The sequence below is a fragment of the Odontesthes bonariensis genome, chromosome 18, assembly GCF_027942865.1.
Source record: "Odontesthes bonariensis isolate fOdoBon6 chromosome 18, fOdoBon6.hap1, whole genome shotgun sequence".
NCBI lineage: Eukaryota > Metazoa > Chordata > Actinopteri > Atheriniformes > Atherinopsidae > Odontesthes > Odontesthes bonariensis.
The window spans coordinates 2,023,779-2,051,034 of NC_134523.1; the positions used below are offsets into that span (position 1 = coordinate 2,023,779).

Sequence of the window (27,256 nt, forward strand, 5' to 3'; positions counted from 1 at the left end):
CATGTGACACAAAGGTGGCGGATGTGTCCTGAAACCTTTAGCTTTGGCGGTTTGACAGGAGTCAGAGTGTGTGTGATCAAATGAAATCCCACATGTGCACTTTGGTGTTAAATGACGACTCCCAATAAATTACTGTAGAATATCTGAATGTGACTGTAGTGGCCATTTGTCCATAAAAAAAACAAATTAAACTTAAACCAAACCAAATCAAAAGGCCACTGATGCATCATGGGGGATTTGGTTTAACGGGACCGAAAACAGGCCCAAAACAGACTGAAAACAGACTGAAAACAGACTGAAAACAGACTGAAAACAGGCCGAAAACAGGCTGAAACTAATAAAAGTAACTCTACAAATAGCTCCTACAGTGACGTTTCTGCTTGAATGTTTTGTCTGTTTAGGTTTGACAAGGGCCGGATCTACACCTACATCGGCGAGGTGGTGGTCTCCGTTAACCCGTACCAACAGATGGATATCTATGGCAAAGATACGGTGGATGCGTACCGAGGCCGGGAGCTGTACGAAAACCCTCCTCACCTGTACGCGGTGTCGGACGCTGCCTACAAGGCCATGAAGAGACGAGCTAAGGACACCTGCATCGTCATCTCAGGTGCGTCACACGAGCCGACGTCCCAAACCGCAGCTTCATATTAATCATATTAACTGATCCAGGCTCATTAATACCTGCTGCTCTGCATCCAAACATCTGGAACGAGTTCATGATGAGATGTTTTTAACCATATATATGTATAGAATGGCTAGATGTCTCGTCCGCAGATGGCCGCCATCTTACCACAGGCAGCTCTCTCGCCGACAACATTGTGTTGATCGTGAAACATTCAACATTCAAGACATAACTTGCTTAATTCTCAAATGTTTAGGTTATTATAAACATCAAAGTAGTAAGCTAATCATCACACTACAGACGAAGTCCATATTTATTTTTAAAAATAAAAAACATAAATATTTCACGTTTATTTGCCCCATGACTCAACTTTATTTATCCCTTGGGATGACTCCCTCAGGGAAATTCAAGTCCCCAGTAGCTCCAAACACACACATAGGATCTCTATAAATCTCAAATACAGTATAATATAGATTAATTAATATAATATATAATTAAAATAGAATTAATGTAGAATAATCTAAAACAAAGAATATAGCAGGGTGCTTGCCCAAGTCTTGAAAGTCTTAATAAGTGGAATTTTGAATCACTGTTTTCCAGACCTTGAAAAGTCTTGAATTTTGTGTGAAAGTCTGAATAAAGTATGGAAAATAAATGTATGGTAGAATTTTACAGTATGCTGAAAGGCATTGTGAAATGAGAAATAGGAAGGTAGGCTATAAAACCAGAAGTTTACTAACTGGTCACGTACTGTGTTAGCCTAATGGGATGAGATGTGAGTGAAGAGACTGAATTCTACATACATTCATCCATCCATTCATTTTTTTTTTTATAGATAGTTTTTGTGACTCTTCTTTGATGTGAAATTCATGTACTTGTGATTTTCATGTTTTGAAACGTTTTCATCAGTAAAAGCATAATTTACTGTGAATAATGCATTTGTTCATTGAATACAAGCCTATAAAAATTAACATTTGTAATAAACCCAGTTGGTACAATCTCAACCAATGAAGTAGGCAGCAGGCACACAAGTTACAAGTACATAAAGTTAAGGTCTTGGGGGGAAAAAGTATTAGTTTTAAAAAAGTCTGGAATTTTAATTTGGAAAAAGAGCAAGCACCCTGTATAGGCTATACAAGATATACAAAGTAAAGGGAGTTAGATAAAATAAGTTATAGCACTATGGTTGAGTTATTGCCCATATTGCACTACACTTGTGTTAATTACACATTGTATGCACATAGTATGACCATAAATAGATAAGATAGTGCACAGTAGTGACGTGAATTATTGCACAGATGACCGAATAAATAAAATATCGCACAGGGTCTTTCAGTATGTAAAGTACTGAATGTGGGTTTTTGAGTATTGCTCTGTCCGTGACCCCCCCTGCCCCCATAGATATGTATAGAACACCATTCTACATATCTATCCATTTTTACATATTCAATCATCCAGAATTATTACCACGGCAATTACGTTTGTTAGAAAACAAACGGTGTAAAATCGTGGAGATTTCTGCGAGATGAGAGTAACAGCGTCAGAGCAGATCACTTAGCGTAACTATGGTTACCTCAGGTTTGACTGTCTCCCGGACATCTCGCCCTGTGGTAAGATGGCCGACTTGTGCGGACGTTCTAAACTCAGACGTGACACATCTAGCCATTCTATACACATCTGTGGTTTTAACCACCACGGGGCCTGAATAATTATCTGTAACTGTGAAGTCTGAAGAGAACAGAACTGCATTTACACTTTATTTACTTTATTTATTCACTAACGCTTTGCAGCTTGTGGCCTTTACAATAAATAATAAGTATTAAGCAGAAAGGATAGAAACCAACATTATTTAATCTGATGCATCAAAGGTCAAACAAACAAACCTTTATCTTCACAGGTATTTAACTCTTTAACTCTAAACCTTTAACTCTTTAACTCGAAACCTTTAACTCTTTAACTCGAAACCTTTAACTCTTTAACTCGAAACCTTTAACTCTTTAACTCGAAACCTTTAACTCTTTAACTTTAAACCTTTAACTCTAAACCTTTAACTTTTTAACTCGAAACCTTTAACTTTTTAACTCGAAACCTTTAACTATTTAACTCGAAACCTTTAACTATTTAACTCGAAACCTTTAACTCTAAACCTTTAACTTTTTAACTCGAAACCTTTAACTTTTTAACTCTAAACCTTTAACTATTTAACTCTAAACCTTTAACTTTTTAACTCTAAACCTTTAACTATTTAACTCTAAACCTTTAACTATTTAACTCGAAACCTTTAACTCTAAACCTTTAACTTTTTAACTCGAAACCTTTAACTTTTTAACTCGAAACCTTTAACTATTTAACTCGAAACCTTTAACTTTTTAACTCGAAACCTTTAACTTTTTAACTCGAAACCTTTAACTATTTAACTCTAAACCTTTAACTATTTAACTCGAAACCTTTAACTATTTAACTCATAAACCTTTAACTATTTAACTCTAAACCTTTAACTATTTAACTCATAAACCTTTAACTAATTAACTCTAAACCTTTAACTCTTTAACTCGAAACCTTTAAATCGAAACCTTTAACTCTTTAACTTGAAAACTTTAACTCGAAAACTTTAACTCTTTAACTCTAAATCTTTAACTTTAAACCTTTAACTCTTTAACTCTTTTACTCGAAACCTTTAACTCTTTAACTCGAAACCTTTAACTCTTTAACTCTAAATCTTTAACTTTAAACCTTTAACTCTTTAACTCTAAATCTTTAACTTTAAACCTTTAACTCTTTAACTCTAAATCTTTAACTTTAAAACTTTAACTCTTTAACTCTAAATCTTTAACTTTAAACCTTTAACTCTTTAACTCTAACTCTTTAACTTTAAACCTTTAACTCTAAACCTTTAACTCTAAACATTTGACTCTAAAACTTTAACACACTAACAGCATAATTTAGCCCGTTTACTGCTGAATCTTCTCAGTTTTGGAAACTTGGAAACAAACAACGCTGCAGCTTGAAGATCTTCTTAACTTCCTCCTCATTCGATTGCAGTGAAACATGAATTATTGCCCCCTCCTCGCTGTTCCTGCAGCCTCAGACCTGCCTCTGTTTACCCCACGGCTTGCATTTTGGAAACTAGCTAGCTTACGTATTCGATTTTTTTTTCAAAGAAAATTGATGTTTATAGCTCCTGAAATGAGCTTCTTTTGTTTGTAGTCTGGCAGAAATGATGGGTGAGTCCCCTTCCACTCTGACTCGGTGTTCTACATGATAGCCTGGAGGATCAGTGTTAGTTTGCATGTTAAGATAAAGATGCTGAGTCAGCTGGAGGAGGATTACACGGTGGCTTCAGTTGGTGAGAGATATTCAAATAACTTGTCCTGATTCTGGATCAAAGTCTTAATTTAATCTAATTTAAATAAAAGTGTTATTTCCTGCCTGAGTTTAGCTGATAAAATCAAATTAGTTTGTCAGGTGTGAAAGACAGACGGTTAGGACTAAAATAAAGTCTCAAAAGCCAATTTTACCGCCACATGCAGTTCTTCTGATGACCACTAGAGGTCAGTATGGAGGACCGAAGCTGCCACAATCTGGAATATATATACGAAGATGTGGAATAAACAACATTTTCTGCTTTAATTTTAAACTGCATTTGCACTCAGTTTTTAATTGAATATGTTATTTAAAGTATTTTTTCTTATTTCCTCCAAATCATTTAATTCTTCATCTCTTTTGTTTTTTGTAATTTACTTCCTCTGTTTTACATTTCCCGCCTTTGTTTTTTCGACGTTATTCTTCTTATTGTTGTTCTTGACAAAGAAAGAAAAACCTGAAACAAAGAAAGAAATTAAAAACGTTCTTATTTTTTTTTTTTAATTAAAGATTAAAGTGAAGTAAAAAAGATTAAAACAAGCTGAAGTGATTTATTTCATTCTGTTAAACTGTTTCTGCATTTATCTTCAGATATAAAACGAATATATTTCTACATGTTTGCATGCATTTCAGGTTATATCATATATTTCCTTGGCTTTTAATACTACATAGGCTGTTGATTTTATGTTCACAGATATTTTATTTGGGGTGGGGTGGACAGTCTATTTATTTATTATGTTTTATTGTATTTATTTTATTGCACAGCACTTTGGAAACCTTTGTGTTTATTTAAACTGTGCTTTATAAATAAAGTGGATTGGATTGGATTCCTCTTGGATACCCACAGTTCTGTAACGTTACTTTTCGTTCATCGTGTAGTTTTGTTGTCGTAATCGAGCGTTAAATAACTACATTTCTGTCTAAACCACAAGCTTTTAAAGCAGATCTGAAGCTTTTGAGTTTCAGAGTTCGTCTCCTCTAACGTCGGCCTCCTCGGTGAAGACGCGTCCGTCGGGCTGCTCTCGCCACCTCAGGGTGGCGCCGCTCGCCTTCAGGCGGAGCTGCAGCTGAAACGGACAGATGGCAGATGTTTGGAAACACAAAACTAAATCTGTTTGGGAGGTTTACATTTTTAGCTCCGGCCTTGCCTTTCTCAGGAGGTCTGCCTTCACAGCGGGGTCGTTCAGGTCCACAGAGCCCGCCGCCCTCAGTCTCAGCTTCACCACCTTCCTAAAAACTGGGTGAAAAAGTTAAACACGACTTATGACATCATTCAGGCTTCATTCAGGCTTCATTCGGACTTCATTCGGACTTCATTCAGGCTTCATTCAGGCTTCATTCGGACTTCATTCGGATTTCATTCAGGCTTCATTCGGACTTCATTCAGGCTTCATTCAGGCTTCATTCGGATTTCATTCAGGCTTCATTCGGACTTCATTCAGGCTTCATTCGGACTTCATTCAGGCTTCATTCGGACTTCATTCAGGCTTCATTCGGACTTCATTCAGGCTTCATTCAGGCTTCATTCGGATTTCATTCGGACTTCATTCGGACTTCATTCAGGCTGCATTCAGGCTTCATTCGGATTTCATTCAGGCTTCATTCGGACTTCATTCGGGCTTCATTCTGGCTTAATTCGAGCTTCATTCTGGCTTAATTCGAGCTTCATTCGGGCTTAATTCAGGCTTCATTCGGGCTTCATTCGGGGTTCATTCAGGCTTCATTCAGGCTTCTTTCGGGCGTCATACAGGCTTCATTCAGGCTTCATTCTGGCTTAATTCGAGCTTCATTCGGGCTTAATTCAGGCTTCATTCAGGCTTCTTTCGGGCTTCATACAGGCTTCATTCAGGCTTCATTCAGGCTTCATTCGGACTTCATTCTGGCTTAATTCGAGCTTCATTCGGGCTTAATTCAGGCTTCATTCGGGCTTCATTCGGGGTTCATTCAGGCTTATTTCGGGCTTAATTCGGGCTTAATTCGGGCTTAATTCGGGCTTAATTCGGGCTTCACTCTGGCTTCACTCTGGCTTAATTCGGGCTTAATTCGGGCTTCACTCTGGCTTCACTCTGGCTTAATTCGGACTTAATTCGGGCTTCATTCGGGCTTCATTCGGGGTTCATTCAGGCTTATTTCGGGCTTAATTCGGGCTTAATTCGGGCTTAATTCGGGCTTCACTCTGGCTTAATTCGGACTTAATTCGGGCTTCATTCGGGCTTCATTCGGGCTTAATTCGGGCTTCATTCAGGCTTCATTCGGGCTTCACTCTGGCTTAATTCGGGCTTCAAACAGGCTTCATTCGGGCTTAATTCGTGCTTAATTCAGGCTTCAGTCAGGCTTCATTCGTGAAACACTCACCGGGGTGGCTGTAGCAGACGAAGGGCAGTCTGGTTTCACACGACTGAAAGTCCAGGTTGTCGGATTCCTTCAAAGAGGCGGCGCCACAGCTGATGCCTCGAGGACGAGCGCCGTCCCAGCTGCTGAGGGAGAACTCTGTCCCATCAGACCAGACCAAAGCGGGTCGAAACAGGCCAATCCACGCAGAGGATCCCGAGGGCACCAACTTCTGGACCTCCTGGTGCTCCTGGTCGTCCCTCACGGTGGCCAGGTCCGTGAAGTTCTCCCTGCAGAAGCTCTGAGCAGCCAGCCAGGTCGTTGGTTCCTGCACGGCGATGAATTCAGGATCCAGCTGCGTTCCTGTGGTTCAGGGAGGACACTCGGGAGTTCATTTAAACCAGTGATACTCACTATTTTTTTCACAACAGCCAAGTTTGCAGACTAAAATCAAGGGAAGAGCCACTTTTACGACAACATACTAAAGTCCCCTTTTGCAAATATGCATTTTTACATATAAAACATCCCACAAAAAAAAGAAATAAGACAGCCAATACATTTTAAATTCACTCTGGAAGAAATCAAAGTCTTACCAAGTATATTTTTCTCTTTTCTAGTCAAAATGTCTCATTACACTTAATATAAAACACAACTGCCTAATAAGCATGATTTCAGCCAGATATAGGGACTTGTTGGAAGACAATACATCTGGAATATCTTGTTAAATGAAAAAGTCTTGAAAACAAATTGTTTTAAGTCGGATTTCATATGAAATAAGCTTTTTTTTTACATTTGAAGAGGTTTTTAAGCTAATTTCAAGATCACTTTCATCTCAAAAGTCCTAAATATCACATCTTATTTCAAGAAATCTTGACAAGCCGATTTTCACTAGTTCCATTGGCAGATTTTTTTTTTGCTTATTTCAAGCAAAAAAACGTCTTTTATTTGTTGTTTTTCTTACTTATTTTTGGAGGTGCAGTGCAGACCACATTTACCTTAATACTGGGATGAGCAGAAGCTGGCATGCATGTCCTCGACTTTCTTCATGTTGTATTTGTAGTTTGTTGTTGTAATCTTAGTGAGACATTCAGGATGAGCATGGTTTCTGTGCTGGTTTTTGCCCTTTTTTAACTAAAAACCGATCCATTGTGCCTGCATCTCGCGCTGGCTAAAGGAGCTAGCATGCTCTGTGGTTTAAAGGGATAATCCGGAGTAAAATGCACTTTAGGTCAATTTACGGGATGTTGGGAGTACATACGTTGAGTTGACATCAAAATCATTTAATTCTGATGTGTTTTGAGAATTTTGATTTGACCGTTTTCAGCCAAAAATTCGTTAGCCTGGAGGAGAGTGGGGCATATGGTATCGCCGCTACAAAACGCTATTTTTACACCTCTTCTACAGCTCCAAACAACATAACACTTACGTGGTAGTGAGTAGAGGGTCCCTAAAGCCAAACAGAAGTGTCCCGAGGTCTTCATGTGGTCGGATAGAGAGTCCAGAATGAATTTAAAACCAGCCAGTATCTTTCCGGAAATGCTCCTGCTGCAGCTGGCATCTTCAGCGTAAAGTCCGTATAGTAGAGCCGAGTGTGGAGTAACACGCTCTGGAAATTCACAATTTCGTTGCTGTTTTTTTTTTTTTTTTTTTTACAAACATAGTCCAGTATTTCTTTCGAAAGCCAGGATAGGAACAAACACGCACCATAACTCCAAAAGTTTGCTCCGCCGTTTGTTCAACAATCTGCTCACACACCTCTCCTCCTTCTGTGATGGTCAGTCCAGTCACGCAAAAGACGTCTTCCGTAAACAGGAGGCTAGGTCACGCGAGACGTAAGGTCACGTGACATTTTATAAAATTCCAACCTGTTAGTAAGCTAGGCTTTGCTGTTGCATACAACTTCATTTCACTTTCGAAAGAAATACTGGACTATGTTTGTAAAAAAAAAAAAAAACGGCAACGAAATTGTGAATTTCCAGAGCGTGTTACTCCACACTCGGCTCTACTATACGGACTTTACGCTGAAGATGCCAGCTGCAGCAGGAGCATTTCCGGAAAGATACTGGCTGGTTTTAAATTCATTCTGGACTCTCTATCCGACCACATGAAGACCTCGGGACACTTCTGTTTGGATTTAGGGACCCTCTACTCACTACCACGTAAGTGTTATGTTGTTTGGAGCTGTAGAAGAGGTGTAAAAATAGCGTTTTGTAGCGGCGATACCATATGCCCCACTCTCCTCCAGGCTAACGACTTTTGGCTGAAAACGGTCAAATCAAAATTCTCAAAACACATCAGAATTAAATGATTTTGATGTCAACTCAACGTATGTACTCCCAACATCCCGTAAATTGACCTAAAGTGCATTTTACTCCGGATTATTCCTTTAAGTGGGCTGCGTTGCCAGGTTTAACAGTCCCCCCTTTAGGAAACACCATTAAGCCTTAATTAATACTAAATAAAAACACTTAATACTGTGCAGTATTCGCTGTATGTTATTTGAAAAATGTGTTGTTATTGTAACCATATTGTTAAAAGCTGCTATGCGAGTGCAAGGAGCCGCACAATGAGGATCTCTGGTTTAAAGGCATTTAAAGGTCTTAGAGGTGAGCCGCGTCTTACCTGCGTAGCAGATGAACCGGTACCGGTTCATGCAGGGACTATCCCACCATCCGATATTTTTTTCGGTCCTCACACAGAGTTCTTTTTCCTCCCAGTCCGGTTCGTAACTTCTCCACTTTCTGTACTCGTCTCCTCCTCTGAACCCGTCGGACCACAGGAATGTATTTTCACTGTACAGACCGATCCAGACCCCGGAGCTGGGAGCGGCAGATGAGACCGTGTCGATCAGTCGGTTCATTTCCTCAGAGTTTCCAGCGATGGCCAGGTCGGTGTAGGTCTGCCTGCAGTAGGCCTGAGCCTTGGTCCAGCTCATCGCCTGATCAACGAAGATGTACTGCCGGGGAACGCATGCGGAGAGGACGGGCCCCTCTGAGGAAAAAAACGCAAAGCATCCACACCTGAGGTTCTGCAATGTGTGTTAACTGTCCTCCAAATGTGAAGGATGATTTACCTGAGAGGAGCAGGAGCGTCAGCAGGAGCCTCTCCATCACCGAGCTGTTCGGCAGCTTGTAAAAGCAGACTGACACGGATCCGTATGAAAAGTCTAGTTAAATTCCCTTCCTGCTTAGGTTTGCATACTCATGCAAAAAGTGTCTCTAACTTCATGAAAAGCATCCTCATCCGGTCCTCATTTCTTTAGATTTGCCTCAAAGCAGCCAGACTGACAAAAGTCTGGGAAAAGTTCTGCAGGTTTTTCCTTCTGTGTCATTATAAATGAAAAGTTCTGCAGGTTTTTCCTTCTGTGTCATTATAAATGAAAAGTTCTGCAGGTTTTTCCTTCTTTGTCATTATAAATGAAAAGTTCTGCAGGTTTTTCTTTCTGTGTCATTATAAATGAAAAGTTCTGCAGGTTTTTCCTTCTGTGTCATTATGAATGAAAAGTTCTGCAGGTTTTTCCTTCTGTGTCATTATGAATGAAAAGTTCTGCAGGTTTTTCCTTCTTTGTCATTATAAATGAAAAGTTCTGCAGGTTTTTCCTTCTTTGTCATTATAAATGAAAAGTTCTGCAGGTTTTTCCTTCTGTGTCATTATGAATAAAAAAGTTCTGCAGGTTTTTCTTTCTGTGTCATTATAAATAAAAAGTTCTGCAGGTTTTTCTTTCTGTGTCATTATAAATTAATTTGTGGATCTGCTCCTCTGAGTTAAAACTAGGGCGAGTTAACTCGTTATTGTCGCATTAACTCTTTAATTATTTAACCCCGGTAAATATTTTATCGCGCATTAACGCAGGTTTTTTTGTGTTATTTTTCTTTAAAAAAAATGTTGTGCCTTTATTGGAAAGTTCAGAGAGACAGGAAGCAGGGGGCAGAGACAGGGGGAACGACACGCAGCACCCCTGTTTTATTATTTAATTTATTATTTTAAAAGGCTGTTGCTCACAGGCTTTTATTTTGTAAAAGTCTGCTGCTCACAGGCTTTTATTTTGTAAAAGTCTGTTGCTCACAGGCTTTTATTCTGTAAAAGTCTGTTGCTCACAGGCTTTTATTCTGTAAAAGTCTGTTGCTGTCTGCTGTGGAACCGGAAAAGAAAGTAATCGGCGGAGCCACCAAACATGGAGAAGGGTACGGAACTTTTACTCGGCCATTTTCATTTTAAAGTTCTTCCAGACGGCGGAGTCGACAGAACCAAAGTCATCTGTAAACTCTGCCAAGTTGAATTGTCTTCTCAGCGTAGTAGTTCCAGTCTAAAATATCACTTAAAGGCAAAACACACAACTGATAGCAGCAAGTCATTCAAGGAAACAGACAGTGGAGCGAGGCTTCTACATAAAAACTACAGAAAGATGCTGATGTTAAAAGTGTGTTTGCACAACAAATGTTATGGCACTTTCATTCATATGGCAGCACATTTAAAATAAAGCTAAATGCTAAAAGCTATACGCTACTTTTGGATTCATTTTTGGATTCTGCGTACAAATGCGATTAATCGTGATTAATCAGGGAAATCATGTGATTAATTAGATTAAACATTTTAATCGCTGCCCAGCCCTAGTTTAAAACGGATTAATTTGTGTGTTTTCCTCTCATCGGTAGTGTGAAACGTTGTGTTTCAGGTGAAAGCGGAGCGGGGAAAACGGAAGCCAGTAAATACATCATGCAGTACATTGCAGCCATCACGAACCCCACCCAGAGGGCGGAGGTGGAGAGGTGAGCCCCCCCCTGACATTCCAGAAATGCCTGGATGCCTCCATGAATCCCCTAACTTGGCCTCCGTCTCTGGATCAGTGTGAAGAATGTGCTGCTGAAGTCCAACTGCGTGCTGGAGGCCTTCGGGAACGCCAAGACCAACCGCAACGACAACTCCAGCCGCTTTGGCAAGTACATGGACATCAACTTCAACTTCAACGGCGATCCCACCGGGGGACACATCAACAACTACCTGCTGGAGAAGGTGAGGGGACGCTGAATTTATCCGCTCTGTTTGACCCACTCAGCAGAAGTTCAGAAGTTTTCTTTAATGCATTCATTTCTGGTTGAGTGGAAATGGTTCTCCCAGCTCCTCCTGAGCCCATGTGGCCGTATAGATCATGGTGGCTGTATGGATCACGGTGGCCGTATGGATTATGGTGGCCGTATGGATCATGGTGGCCGTATGGATCATGGTGGCTGAATGGATAACGGTGGCCGTATGGATAACGGTGGCCGTATGGATCCTGGTGGCTGTAAGGATCATGGTGGCAGTATGGATCATGGTGGCTGTAAGGATCATGGTGGCTGTATGGATCATGGTGGCTGTAAGGATAACGGTGGCCGTATGGATCATGGTGGCTGAATGGATAACGGTGGCCGTATGGATAACGGTGGCCGTATGGATCATGGTGGCCGTATGGATCCTGGTGGCTGTAAGGATCATGGTGGCTGTATGGATCATGGTGGCTGAATGGATAACGGTGGCCGTATGGATAACGGTGGCCGTATGGATCATGGTGGCCGTATGGATCCTGGTGGCTGTAAGGATCATGGTGGCTGTAAGGATCATGGTGGCCGTATGGATCCTGGTGGCTGTAAGGATCATGGTGGCAGTATGGATCATGGTGGCTGTAAGGATCATGGTGGCTGTATGGATCCTGGTGGCTGTAAGGATCATGGTGGCCGTATGGATCATGGTGGCTGTATGGATCATGGTGGCAGTATGGATCATGGTGGCAGTAAGGATCATGGTGGCTGTATGGATCCTGGTGGCTGTAAGGATCATGGTGGCCGTATGGATCATGGTGGCTGTAAGGATCATGGTGGCTGTAAGGATCATGGTGGCTGTATGGATCATGGTGGCTGTATGGATCATGGTGGCTGTAAGGATAACGGTGGCTTTATGGATCCTGGTGGCTGTAAGGATCATGGTGGCCGTATGGATCATGGTGGCTGTAAGGATCATGGTGGCTGTATGGATCATGGTGGCTGTAAGGATCATGGTGGCCGTATGGATCATGGTGGCAGTATGGATCATGGTGGCTGTAAGGATCATGGTGGCCGTATGGATCATGGTGGCTGTATGGATCATGGTGGCTGTAAGGATAACGGTGGCTTTATGGATCATGGTGGCTGTAAGGATCATGGTGGCCGTATGGATCATGGTGGCCGTATGGATCATGGTGGCTGTATGGATAACGGTGGCTGTATGGATCATGGTGGCTGTATGGATCATGGTGGCTGTATGGATAACGGTGGCTGTATGGATCATGGTGGCCGTATGGATCATGGTGGCTGTATGGATCATGGTGGCTGTATGGATCATGGTGGCAGTATGGATCATGGTGGCAGTATGGATCATGGTGGCTGTATGGATCATGGTGGCTGTATGGATAACGGTGGCTGTATGGATCATGGTGGCTGTATGGATCATGGTGGCTGTATGGATCATGGTGGCCGTATGGATCACTGTGGCTGTATGGATCATGGCTGTATGGATCATGGTGGCTGTATGGATCATGGTGGCTGTATGGATCATGGTGGCTGTATGGATAACGGTGGCTGTATGGATCATGGTGGCTGTATGGATCATGGTGGCTGCATGGATCATGGTGGCCGTATGGATAACGGTGGCTGTATGGATCATGGTGGCCGTATGGATCATGGTGGGTGTATGGATCATGGTGGCTGTATGGATCATGGTGGCTGTATGGATCATGGTGGCTGTATGGATCATGGTGGCCGCATGGATAACGGTGGCTGTATGGATCATGGTGGCCGTATGGATCATGGTGGCCGTATGGATCATGGTGGCTGTATGGATCATGGTGGCCGTATGGATCATGGTGGCCGTATGGATCATGGTGGCCGTATGGATCATGGTGGCTGTATGGATCATGGTGGCCGTATGGATCATGGTGGCTGTATGGATCATGGTGGCCGTATGGATAACGGTGGCTGTATGGATCATGGTGGCTGTATGGATCATGGTGGCTGTATGGATCATGGTGGCCGTATGGATCATGGTGGCTGTATGGATCATGGTGGCCGTATGGATAACGGTGGCTGTATGGATCATGGTGGCCGTATGGATCATGGTGGCCGTATGGATCATGGTGGCTGTATGGATCATGGTGGCCGTATGGATCATGGTGGCCGTATGGATCATGGTGGCTGTATGGATCATGGTGGCTGTATGGATCATGGTGGCTGTATGGATCATGGTGGCCGTATGGATCATGGTGGCTGTATGGATCATGGTGGCTGTATGGATCTGGTGGCTGCATGGATCACGGTGGCCGTAAGGATAACGGTGGCCGTATGGATCATGGTGGCTGTAAGGATCATGGTGGCAGTATGGATCATGGTGGCTGTAAGGATCATGGTGGCTGTATGGATCATGGTGGCTGTAAGGATAACGGTGGCCGTATGGATCATGGTGGCTGAATGGATCCTGGTGGCTGTATGGATCATGGTGGCCGTATGGATCCTGGTGGCCGTATGGATCATGGTGGCTGTATGGATCCTGGTGGCTGTATGGATCCTGGTGGCCGTATGGATCATGGTGGCTGTATGGATCATGGTGGCTGTATGGATCATGGTGGCAGTATGGATCATGGTGGCTGTAAGGATAACGGTGGCCGTATGGATAACGGTGGCCGTATGGATCATGGTGGCCGTATGGATCCTGGTGGCTGTAAGGATCATGGTGGCAGTATGGATCATGGTGGCTGTAAGGATCATGGTGGCAGTATGGATCATGGTGGCCGTATGGATCATGGTGGCCGTATGGATCATGGTGGCTGTAAGGATCATGGTGGCTGTATGGATAACGGTGGCTGTATGGATCATGGTGGCTGTATGGATCATGGTGGCTGTATGGATCATAGTGGCTGTATGGATATGGTGGCTGTATGGATCATGGTGGCAGTATGGATCATGGTGGCTGTATGGATCATGGTGGCTGTATGGATAACGGTGGCTGTATGGATCATGGTGGCCGTATGGATCATGGTGGCTGTATAGATCATGGTGGCTGTAAGGATCATGGTGGCTGTATGGATCATGGTGGCTGTAAGGATCATGGTGGCCGTATGGATCATGGTGGCTGTATGGATCATGGTGGCTGTAAGGATAACGGTGGCTGTATGGATCATGGTGGCTGTATGGATCATGGTGGCTGTAAGGATCATGGTGGCCGTATGGATCATGGTGGCTGTATGGATCATGGTGGCTGTAAGGATAACGGTGGCTGTATGGATCATGGTGGCTGTATGGATCATGGTGGCCGTATGGATCACTGTGGCTGTATGGATCATGGCTGTATGGATCATGGTGGCTGTATGGATCATGGTGGCTGTATGGATCATGGTGGCTGTATGGATAACGGTGGCTGTATGGATCATGGTGGCTGTATGGATCATGGTGGCCGCATGGATCATGGTGGCTGTATGGATCATGGTGGCCGCATGGATCATGGTGGCTGTATGGATCATGGTGGGTGTATGGATCATGGTGGCTGCATGGATCATGGTGGCCGTATGGATAACGGTGGCTGTATGGATCATGGTGGCCGTATGGATCATGGTGGGTGTATGGATCATGGTGGCTGTATGGATCATGGTGGCTGTATGGATCATGGTGGCTGTATGGATCATGGTGGCCGTATGGATCATGGTGGCCGTATGGATCATGGTGGGTGTATGGATCATGGTGGCTGTATGGATCATGGTGGCTGTATGGATCATGGTGGCCGTATGGATCATGGTGGCCGTATGGATCATGGTGGGTGTATGGATCATGGTGGCTGTATGGATCATGGTGGCTGTATGGATCATGGTGGCCGTATGGATCATGGTGGCTGTATGGATCATGGTGGCTGTATGGATCTGGTGGCTGCATGGATCATGGTGGCCGTATGGATCATGGTGGCTGCATGGATCATGGTGGCCGTATGGATAACGGTGGCTGTATGGATCATGGTGGCCGTATGGATAACGGTGGCTGTATGGATCATGGTGGCTGTATGGATCATGGTGGCTGTATGGATCATGGTGGCCGTATGGATCATGGTGGCCGTATGGATCATGGTGGCCGTATGGATCATGGTGGCCGTATGGATCATGGTGGCCGTATGGATCATGGTGGCCGTATGGATCATGGTGGCCGTATGGATCATGGTGGCCGTATGGATAATGGTGGCTGTATGGATCATGGTGGCTGTATGGATCATGGTGGCTGTATGGATCATGGTGGCCGTATGGATCATGGTGGCCGTATGGATAACGGTGGCTGTATGGATCACGGTGGCTGTATGGATCATGGTGGCCGTATGGATCATGGTGGCTGTATGGATCATGGTGGCCGTATGGATCATGGTGGCCGTATGGATAACGGTGGCTGTATGGATCATGGTGGCCGTATGGATCATGGTGGCTGTATGGATAACGGTGGCTGTATGGATCATGGTGGCCGTATGGATCATGGTGGCTGTATGGATAACGGTGGCTGTATGGATCATGGTGGCCGTATTGATCATGGTGGCCGTATGGATAACGGTGGCTGTATGGATCATGGTGGCCGTATGGATCATGGTGGCTGTATGGATAACGGTGGCTGTATGGATCATGGTGGCCGTATGGATCATGGTGGCCGTATGGATCATGGTGGCCGTATGGATCATGGTGGCTGTATGGATAATGGTGGCCGTATGGATCACGGTGGCCGTATGGATAACGGTGGCTGTATGGATCATGGTGGCCGTATGGATCATGGTGGCCGTATGGATCATGGTGGCCGTATGGATCATGGTGGCCGTATGGATAACGGTGGCTGTATGGATCATGGTGGCTGTATGGATCATGGTGGCTGTATGGATCATGGTGGCTGTATGGATAACGGTGGCCGTATGGATCATGGTGGCTGTATGGATCATGGTGGCTGTATGGATCATGGTGGCCGTATGGATCCTGGTGGCCGTATGGATCATGGTGGCTGTATGGATCATGGTGGCCGTATGGATCTGGTGGCTGTATGGATAACGGTGGCTGTATGGATCATGGTGGCTGTATGGATAACGGTGGCCGTATGGATCATGGTGGCTGTATGGATCATGGTGGCTGTATGGATCATGGTGGCCGTATGGATCATGGTGGCTGTATGGATCATGGTGGCCGTATGGATCATGGTGGCCGTATGGATCATGGTGGCCGTATGGATAACGGTGGCTGTATGGATCATGGTGGCCGTATGGATCATGGTGGCTGTATGGATAACGGTGGCTGTATGGATCATGGTGGCTGTATGGATAACGGTGGCTGTATGGATCATGGTGGCCGTATGGATAACGGTGGCTGTATGGATCATGGTGGCCGTATGGATCATGGTGGCTGTATGGATAACGGTGGCAGTATGGATCACGGTGGCCGTATGGATCATGGTGGCCGTATGGATCATGGTGGCCGTATGGATCATGGTGGCCGTATGGATCATGGTGGCCGTATGGATCATGGTGGCCGTATGGATCATGGTGGCCGTATGGATCATGGTGGCTGTATGGATCACGGTGGCAGTATGGATCACGGTGGCCGTATGGATCACGGTGGCCGTATGGATCACGGTGGCCGTATGGATCATGGTGGCCGTATGGATCATGGTGGCCGTATGGATCATGGTGGCTGTATGGATCATGGTGGCCGTATGGATCATGGTGGCCGTATGGATCATGGTGGCCGTATGGATCATGGTGGCTGTATGGATCATGGTGGCCGTATGGATCATGGTGGCCGTATGGATCATGGTGGCCGTATTGATCATGGTGGCTGTATGGATCATGGTGGCCGTATTGATCATGGTGGCAGTATGGATCATGGTGGCCGTATGGATCATGGTGGCTGTATGGATCATGGTGGCAGTATGGATCACGGTGGCCGTATGGATCACGGTGGCCGTATGGATCATGGTGGCTGTATGGATCATGGTGGCCGTATGGATCATGGTGGCCGTATGGATCATGGTGGCAGTATGGATCACGGTGGCCGTATGGATCACGGTGGCCGTATGGATCACGGTGGCCGTATTGATCATGGTGGCTGTATGGATCATGGTGGCCGTATGGATCATGGTGGCCGTATGGATCATGGTGGCTGTATGGATCATGGTGGCCGTATGGATCATTGTGGCCGTATGGATCATGGTGGCCGTATGGATCATGGTGGCTGTATGGATAACGGTGGCTGTATGGATCATGGTGGCTGTATGGATCATGGTGGCTGTATGGATCTGGTGGCTGTATGGATAACGGTGGCTGTATGGATAACCGTGGCTGTATGGATCATGGTGGCTGTATGGATCTGGTGGCTGTATGGATCATGGTGGCCGTATGGATCATGGTGGCTGTATGGATCATGGTGGCCGTATGGATCATGGTGGCCGTATGGATCATGGTGGCTGTATGGATCATGGTGGCCGTATGGATCACGGTGGCCGTATGGATAACGGTGGCTGTATGGATCATGGTGGCCGTATGGATCATGGTGGCTGTATGGATCATGGTGGCCGTATGGATCATGTTGGCTGTATGGATCATGGTGGCCGTATGGATCATGGTGGCTGTATGGATCATGGTGGCCGTATGGATCATGGTGGCTGTATGGATCATGGTGGCCGTATGGATCTGGTGGCTGTATGGATCATGGTGGCCGTATGGATCATGGTGGCTGTATGGATCATGGTGGCTGTATGGATCATGGTGGCCGTATGGATCATGGTGGCTGTATGGATAACGGTGGCTGTATGGATCATGGTGGCTGTATGGATCATGGTGGCTGTATGGATCTGGTGGCTGTATGGATAACGGTGGCTGTATGGATAACGGTGGCTGTATGGATAACGGTGGCTGTATGGATCATGGTGGCTGTATGGATCATGGTGGCCGTATGGTTCTGGTGGCTGTATGGATCATGGTGGCCGTATGGATCATGGTGGCTGTATGGATCATGGTGGCTGTATGGATCATGGTGGCTGTATGGATCATGGTGGCTGTATGGATAACGGTGGCTGTATGGATCATGGTGGCTGTATGGATCATGGTGGCTGTATGGATCATGGTGGCCGTATGGATCATGGTGGCCGTATGGATCATGGTGGCCGTATGGATCATGGTGGCTGTATGGATCATGGTGGCAGTATGGATCACGGTGGCCGTATGGATCATGGTGGCCGTATGGATCATGGTGGCTGTATGGATCATGGTGGCCGTATTGATCATGGTGGCTGTATGGATCATGGTGGCCGTATGGATCATGGTGGCCGTATGGATCATGGTGGCTGTATGGATCATGGTGGCCGTATGGATCATGGCGGCCGTATGGATCATGGTGGCCGTATGGATCATGGTGGCCGTATGGATCATGGTGGCTGTATGGATAACGGTGGCTGTATGGATCATGGTGGCTGTATGGATCATGGTGGCTGTATGGATCTGGTGGCTGTATGGATAACGGTGGCTGTATGGATAACGGTGGCTGTATGGATCATGGTGGCTGTATGGATCTGGTGGCTGTATGGATCATGGTGGCCGTATGGATCATGGTGGCCGTATGGATCATGGTGGCTGTATGGATCATGGTGGCCGTATGGATCATGGTGGCCGTATGGATCATGGTGGCCGTATGGATAACGGTGGCTGTATGGATCATGGTGGCCGTATGGATCATGGTGGCCGTATGGATCATGGTGGCTGTATGGATCATGGTGGCTGTATGGATCACGGTGGCTGTATGGATCACGGTGGCCGTATGGATAACGGTGGCTGTATGGATCATGGTGGCCGTATGGATCATGGTGGCCGTATGGATCATGGTGGCTGTATGGATCATGGTGGCTGTATGGATCATGGTGGCCGTATGGATCATGGTGGCCGTATGGATCATGGTGGCTGTATGGATCATGGTGGCCGTATGGATCTGGTGGCTGTATGGATAACGGTGGCCGTATGGATCATGGTGGCTGTATGGATAACGGTGGCCGTATGGATCATGGTGGCTGTATGGATCATGGTGGCTGTATGGATCATGGTGGCCGTATGGATCATGGTGGCTGTATGGATAACGGTGGCCGTATGGATCATGGTGGCTGTATGGATCATGGTGGCTGTATGGATCATGGTGGCCGTATGGATCATGGTGGCCGTATGGATCATGGTGGCCGTATGGATAACGGTGGCTGTATGGATCATGGTGGCCGTATGGATCATGGTGGCTGTATGGATAACGGTGGCTGTATGGATCATGGTGGCCGTATGGATCATGGTGGCTGTATGGATAACGGTGGCTGTGTGGATCATGGTGGCCGTATTGATCATGGTGGCCGTATGGATAACGGTGGCTGTATGGATCATGGTGGGTGTATGGATCATGGTGGCCGTATGGATCATGGTGGCTGTATGGATAACGGTGGCTGTATGGATCATGGTGGCCGTATGGATCATGGTGGCTGTATGGATAACGGTGGCTGTATGGATCATGGTGGGTGTATGGATCATGGTGGCTGTATGGATAACGGTGGCAGTATGGATCACGGTGGCCGTATGGATCATGGTGGCCGTATGGATCATGGTGGCTGTATGGATAACGGTGGCTGTATGGATCATGGTGGCCGTATTGATCATGGTGGCCGTATGGATCATGGTTGCCGTATGGATCATGGTGGCCGTATGGATCATGGTGGCTGTATGGATCATGGTGGCCGTATGGATCATGGTGGCCGTATGGATCATGGTGGCCGTATGGATCATGGTGGCCGTATGGATAACGGTGGCTGTATGGATCATGGTGGCTGTATGGATCATGGTGGCTGTATGGATCTGGTGGCTGTATGGATAACGGTGGCTGTATGGATAACGGTGGCTGTATGGATAACGGTGGCTGTATGGATCATGGTGGCTGTATGGATCATGGTGGCCGTATGGATCTGGTGGCTGTATGGATCATGGTGGCTGTATGGATCATGGTGGCTGTATGGATCATGGTGGCTGTATGGATCATGGTGGCTGTATGGATCATGGTGGCTGTATGGATAACGGTGGCTGTAAGGATCATGGTGGCCGTATTGATCATGGTGGCTGTATGGATCATGGTGGCTGTATGGATCATGGTGGCTGTATGGATAACGGTGGCTGTATGGATCATGGTGGCCGTATGGATCATGGTGGCCGTATGGATAACGGTGGCCGTATGGATCATGGTGGCTGTATGGATCTGGTGGCTGTATGGATAACGGTGGCTGTATGGATCATGGTGGCTGTATGGATAACGGTGGCTGTATGGATCATGGTGGCCGTATTGATCATGGTGGCTGTATGGATCATGGTGGCCGTATGGATCATGGTGGCCGTATGGATCATGGTGGCCGTATGGATCATGGTGGCTATAAGGATCATGGTGGCTGTATGGATCATGGTGGCTGTAAGGATCATGGTGGCCGTATGGATCATGGTGGCCGTATGGATCATGGTGGCTGTATGGATAACGGTGGCCGTATGGATCATGGTGGCTGTATGGATCATGGTGGCTGTATGGATCATGGTGGCCGTATGGATCATGGTGGCCGTATGGATCTGGTGGCTGTATGGATAACGGTGGCTGTATGGATCATGGTGGCTGTATGGATCTGGTGGCTGTATGGATAACGGTGGCTGTATGGATCATGGTGGCTGTATGGATCTGGTGGCTGTATGGATAACGGTGGCTGTATGGATAACGGTGGCTGTATGGATCATGGTGGCTGTATGGATCTGGTGGCTGTATGGATCATGGTGGCTGTATGGATCATGGTGGCTGTATGGATCTGGTGGCTGTATGGATAACGGTGGCTGTATGGATAACGGTGGCTGTATGGATCATGGTGGCTGTATGGATCATGGTGGCCGTATGGATCATGGTGGCTGTATGGATCATGGTGGCTGTATGGATCATGGTGGCTGTATGGATAACGGTGGCTGTATGGATCATGGTGGCTGTATGGATCATGGTGGCCGTATGGATCATGGTGGCTGTATGGATCATGGTGGCTGTATGGATCATGGTGGCCGTATGGATCATGGTGGCTGTATGGATCATGGTGGCTGTATGGATCATGGTGGCTGTATGGATAACGGTGGCTGTATGGATCATGGTGGCTGTATGGATCATGGTGGCTGTATGGATCATGGTGGCTGTATGGATCATGGTGGCCGTATGGATCATGGTGGCTGTATGGATCTGGTGGTCGTATGGATAACGGTGGCTGTATGGATAACGGTGGCCGTATGGATCATGGTGGCTGTATGGATCTGGTGGCTGTATGGATAACGGTGGCTGTATGGATCATGGTGGCTGTATGGATCATGGTGGCCGTATGGATCATGGTGGCCGTATGGATCATGGTGGTCGTATGGATCATGGTGGCCGTATGGATCATGGTGGCCGTATGGATCATGGTGGCCGTATGGATCATGGTGGCTGTATGGATCATGGTGGCTGTATGGATCTGGTGGCTGTATGGATAACGGTGGCTGTATGGATCATGGTGGCTGTATGGATCATGGTGGCCGTATGGATCATGGTGGCCGTATGGATCATGGTGGCTGTATGGATCATGGTGGCTGTATGGATCATGGTGGCTGTATGGATCATGGTGGCCGTATGGATCATTGTGGCTGTATGGATCATGGTGGCTGTATGGATCATGGTGGCTGTATGGATCATGGTGGCTGTATGGATAACGGTGGCTGTATGGATCAAGGTGGCCGTATGGATCATGGTGGCCGTATGGATAACGGTGGCTGTATGGATCATGGTGGCTGTATGGATCTGGTGGCTGTATGGATAACGGTGGCTGTATGGATCATGGTGGCTGTATGGATAACGGTGGCTGTATGGATCATGGTGGCCGTATTGATCATGGTGGCTGTATGGATCATGGTGGCCGTATGGATCATGGTGGCCGTATGGATCATGGTGGCCGTATGGATCATGGTGGCTGTAAGGATCATGGTGGCTGTATGGATCATGGTGGCTGTAAGGATCATGGTGGCTGTATGGATCATGGTGGCTGTATGGATCATGGTGGCCGTATGGATCATGGTGGCTGTATGGATCATGGTGGCTGTATGGATCATGGTGGCCGTATGGATCATGGTGGCCGTATGGATCATGGTGGCCGTATGGATCAGGGTGGCCGTATGGATCATGGTGGCCGTATGGATCATGGTGGCAGAATGGATCATGGTGGCCGTATGGATCATGGTGGCTGTATGGATCCTGGTGGTCGTATGGATCGTGGTGGCCGTATGGATCATGGTGGTCGTATGGATCCTGGTGGCCGTATGGATCATGGTGGCTGTATGGATCCTGGTGGCTGTATGGATCCTGGTGGCTGTATGGATCATGGTGGTCGTATGGATCCTGGTGGCTGTATGGATCCTGGTGGCTGTATGGATCCTGGTGGCTGTATGGATCCTGGTGGCTGTATGGATCCTGGTGGCTGTATGGATCATGGTGGCAGAATGGATCATGGTGGCCGTATGGATCCTGGTGGCCGTATGGATCATGGTGGCTGTATGGATCCTGGTGGTCGTATGGATCGTGGTGGCCGTATGGATCATGGTGGTCGTATGGATCAGGGTGGCCGTATGGATCATGGTGGCCGTATGGATCCTGGTGGCCGTATGGATCATGGTGGCCGTATGGATCCTGGTGGCTGTATGGATCATGGTGGCTGTATGGATCTGGTGGCTGTATGGATCATGGTGGCTGTATGGATCATGGTGGCTGTATGGATAACGGTGGCTGTATGGATAACGGTGGCTGTATGGATCATGGTGGCTGTATGGATCATGGTGGCCGTATGGATCATGGTGGCCGTATGGATCATGGTGGCTGTATGGATCATGGTGGCTGTATGGATCATGGTGGCTGTATGGATAACGGTGGCTGTATGGATCATGGTGGCTGTATGGATCATGGTGGCCGTATGGATCATGGTGGCTGTATGGATCATGGTGGCTGTATGGATCATGGTGGCCGTATGGATCATGGTGGCTGTATGGATCATGGTGGCTGTATGGATCATGGTGGCTGTATGGATAACGGTGGCTGTATGGATCATGGTGGCTGTATGGATCATGGTGGCTGTATGGATCATGGTGGCTGTATGGATCATGGCGGCCGTATGGATCATGGTGGCTGTATGGATCTGGTGGCTGTATGGATAACGGTGGCTGTATGGATAACGGTGGCCGTATGGATCATGGTGGCTGTATGGATAACGGTGGCCGTATGGATCATGGTGGCTGTATGGATCTGGTGGCTGTATGGATAACGGTGGCTGTATGGATCATGGTGGCTGTATGGATCATGGTGGCCGTATGGATCATGGTGGCCGTATGGATCATGGTGGCTGTATGGATCATGGTGGCTGTATGGATCATGGTGGCTGTATGGATCATGGTGGCCGTATGGATCATTGTGGCTGTATGGATCATGGTGGCTGTATGGATCATGGTGGCTGTATGGATCATGGTGGCTGTATGGATAACGGTGGCTGTATGGATCAAGGTGGCCGTATGGATCATGGTGGCCGTATGGATAACGGTGGCTGTATGGATCATGGTGGCTGTATGGATCTGGTGGCTGTATGGATAACGGTGGCTGTATGGATCATGGTGGCTGTATGGATAACGGTGGCTGTATGGATCATGGTGGCCGTATTGATCATGGTGGCTGTATGGATCATGGTGGCCGTATGGATCATGGTGGCCGTATGGATCATGGTGGCCGTATGGATCATGGTGGCTGTAAGGATCATGGTGGCTGTATGGATCATGGTGGCTGTAAGGATCATGGTGGCTGTATGGATCATGGTGGCTGTATGGATCATGGTGGCCGTATGGATCATGGTGGCTGTATGGATCATGGTGGTCGTATGGATCGTGGTGGCCGTATGGATCATGGTGGTCGTATGGATCGTGGTGGCCGTATGGATCATGGTGGCCGTATGGATCATGGTGGTCGTATGGATCAGGGTGGCCGTATGGATCATGGTGGCAGAATGGATCATGGTGGCCGTATGGATCATGGTGGCTGTATGGATCCTGGTGGTCGTATGGATCGTGGTGGCCGTATGGATCATGGTGGTCGTATGGATCCTGGTGGCCGTATGGATCATGGTGGCTGTATGGATCCTGGTGGCTGTATGGATCCTGGTGGCTGTATGGATCATGGTGGCCGTATGGATCCTGGTGGCTGTATGGATCCTGGTGGCTGTATGGATCCTGGTGGCTGTATGGATCCTGGTGGCTGTATGGATCCTGGTGGCTGTATGGATCATGGTGGCAGAATGGATCATGGTGGCCGTATGGATCCTGGTGGCCGTATGGATCATGGTGGCTGTATGGATCCTGGTGGTCGTATGGATCGTGGTGGCCGTATGGATCATGGTGGTCGTATGGATCAGGGTGGCCGTATGGATCATGGTGGCCGTATGGATCCTGGTGGCCGTATGGATCATGGTGGCCGTATGGATCCTGGTGGCCGTATGGATCATGGTGGCTGTATGGATCATGGTGGTCGTATGGATCATGGTGGCCCTATGGATCATGGTGGCTGTATGGATCATGGTGGCTCATCCAGCAGGGCTTTCTGTCCTCGGCCTTTCCACGCTGAGGTTCCCCAGACTCCCTGAATCTGTCCTCAATATTCTGCTCCTTAGATGCTGAGAGACCAAAGTACTTTACAATCTAACTCTGAGAAACATTTGATCTTTTCCTGGTCTTTTCCTGATTTTCTTTCCTGATTCTGTAAACTTTCTGTCTTTCTCTGACTCCAGTAAAACTTTCACTGAGTGATGCTGCAGCAGGTTCTACGTTTGGTTCTGTTTTCTAAATGTAGGGAAGTCGCTGACTTTCTGTTAAAGAAACGTTCAAAATAATGAACTAAACTGCAGATTTAAGTCCAGAAATCAAAAGTTTATTTTTTTTAAACGGATGCAACAAAATAATTTGAGAATTTTCTGCATTAAATCATATTTTTTATATAATTTTGATAGAATTTCTGATTCTTGGCTGTGTGAGTTTGTGATGAAACAACAGAAAAACCACAAACCGTCTGTTTTCTGTCCGTTAAATAAAGGTTTAAACTAAAGTTTCTGCTGCATATTAATGTGAATAAGGTTTGGATGCAGGTTTTCCTTTCAGCTCGAATTGCTGATTCTGAACTTCTAAAGGAACTGCGGCCCAGAATAATCACGTGTTATTTTCTGACCGCCTGCTTTGTAACCATCGTGTTTCCTGTTCAAGTCCAGGGTCGTCCAGCAGCAGGACGGGGAGAGGAACTTCCACTCGTTTTACCAGGTGGGCTCCAACCCTCGCTGGACTCTCAGGATGTCCCAGCTGGTTAATGGTGCTGGTTAATGGTGCTGGTTAATGATGCTGGTTAATGGTGCTGGTTAATGATCAGAGATCTTCTGTTTCTCAGCTGCTTCGTGGAGCCTCCGATGAGAAGCTGCAGGCAGTTCACCTGCAGAACGATCCCGCTCTCTACGCTTACACCAGAGAGGGCGCCGCCGCCGCCGTGAGTTTATCATCTCTGAGGTTTCAGCCGAACATTTAAGATTTAAGATGTTGCATGTTGGGAAAACTGGCGTCTGTTCCTCCTCCAGACTTCCAACAACGATCGCTCGAGCCACAGAGCGGTGCTGAGCGCGCTGGAGGTGATCGGCTTCACCACGGAGGAGATCGCCTCGGTTTATCAGATCCTCGCCTCCATCCTACTTCTGGTAATAATAATAATAATTTATTTATACAGCACCTTTCATACACAAAATATAGCTCAAAGTACTTTACAAATAAGATCAATATACAAAGTAAATAAAGTAAAATAACTGCAAGAATAACAAAATAGAGTACAATAGAACATGTTACTCGGGGGGGGGGGTAGAGTGAGGAGGAAATAGATATAAATTAAAGATAAAGTAGTAAAAATAGAAAAATGAATTTACCAATAAATTAATTTTTATTTGTAATATTATTATTATTATTACTGTATAAATAGTAATAATAATAATAATAATGGTGGATGTTTTTAAGTTGATCGATCGAGGCTCATGCAGGGACGATGCTGTGCAAACAGCTGTACGGGGGCCCAGGCCCCCAGCCAGAACCCCACCACTAACAGCCTTACTGTACACTGAAAATGAGCCTGTGCTGGATGCATAAGAACATTTATTCAAATGTGCACGAACCTCAACTAGTTTAACAGAGCTACAGGCTATCCAAGCAACTAAAAACACCTTTGAGTTCAGCCATTTAGCCTTTCAATTCCTCCTTCTGTAGCTCATCAAACATAATCAAGTCAGCCTTTTACAAGAGGAAATGTTACTAAAAAACACAGTATGCAACAAAATAATGAACAATATTTCAGTCCAGGTACTGAACGTGTTTTAATCTTACTGCAGCGCGCAGTCAATAAATACTTCTACAAGAGGGAATATTGCAAAATAAAAAGTCAAAATATTAAATTAAGAGCACCTGATATGGTCTGATAAGTTATTCCCCTGATTGAGTAGCCTTTTAAACTAGCCTACCCACATTTTACCCATTTATAATGCCTAAGGTAGTTTAGTAAATAGGCTATCATAGGCAGAATATTGTCTCACGTTTTTCATCTGCCATGGAACCAGACACTGGCTGTGTTCGAAACCGCATACTACATACTACATACTACATACTACATAATGCATACTACATACTGCATACTGCATACTACATACTGCATACTGCATACTGCATACTACATACTGCATACTACATACTTCCATACTGCATACTACATACTGCATACTTCCATACTGCATACTACATACTACA

The 27,256-nt window shown here is 46.1% G+C and overlaps 2 protein-coding genes across 2 annotated transcripts in view; one reads left to right on the plus strand and one right to left on the minus strand.

Annotated features, from left to right (window-relative positions):
- Positions 1-369: 369 nt before the first annotated feature.
- The window catches only part of myo1g (myosin IG), a 101,720-nt gene continuing 74,833 nt past the window's right edge, over positions 370-27,256 (plus strand). Inside the window, exons 1-6 of the mRNA XM_075449801.1 lie at positions 370-610; positions 10,995-11,088; positions 11,167-11,332; positions 25,688-25,741; positions 25,866-25,961; positions 26,050-26,166. Coding sequence (XP_075305916.1) covers positions 385-610; positions 10,995-11,088; positions 11,167-11,332; positions 25,688-25,741; positions 25,866-25,961; positions 26,050-26,166 — 753 coding nt within the window. The 5' untranslated portion in view covers positions 370-384. The remainder of the gene's footprint in view (positions 611-10,994; positions 11,089-11,166; positions 11,333-25,687; positions 25,742-25,865; positions 25,962-26,049; positions 26,167-27,256) is intronic.
- LOC142368180 (putative C-type lectin domain family 20 member A) lies at positions 4,951-9,442 on the minus strand. Its single transcript, XM_075450320.1, has 5 exons — positions 9,393-9,442; positions 8,942-9,310; positions 6,344-6,682; positions 5,137-5,225; positions 4,951-5,055 (listed from the first exon to the last, which is right to left on the minus strand). The coding sequence occupies exons 1-5, from the start codon at positions 9,427-9,429 to the stop codon at positions 4,951-4,953; spliced, it is 939 nt and encodes a 312-aa protein (XP_075306435.1). The 5' UTR covers positions 9,430-9,442.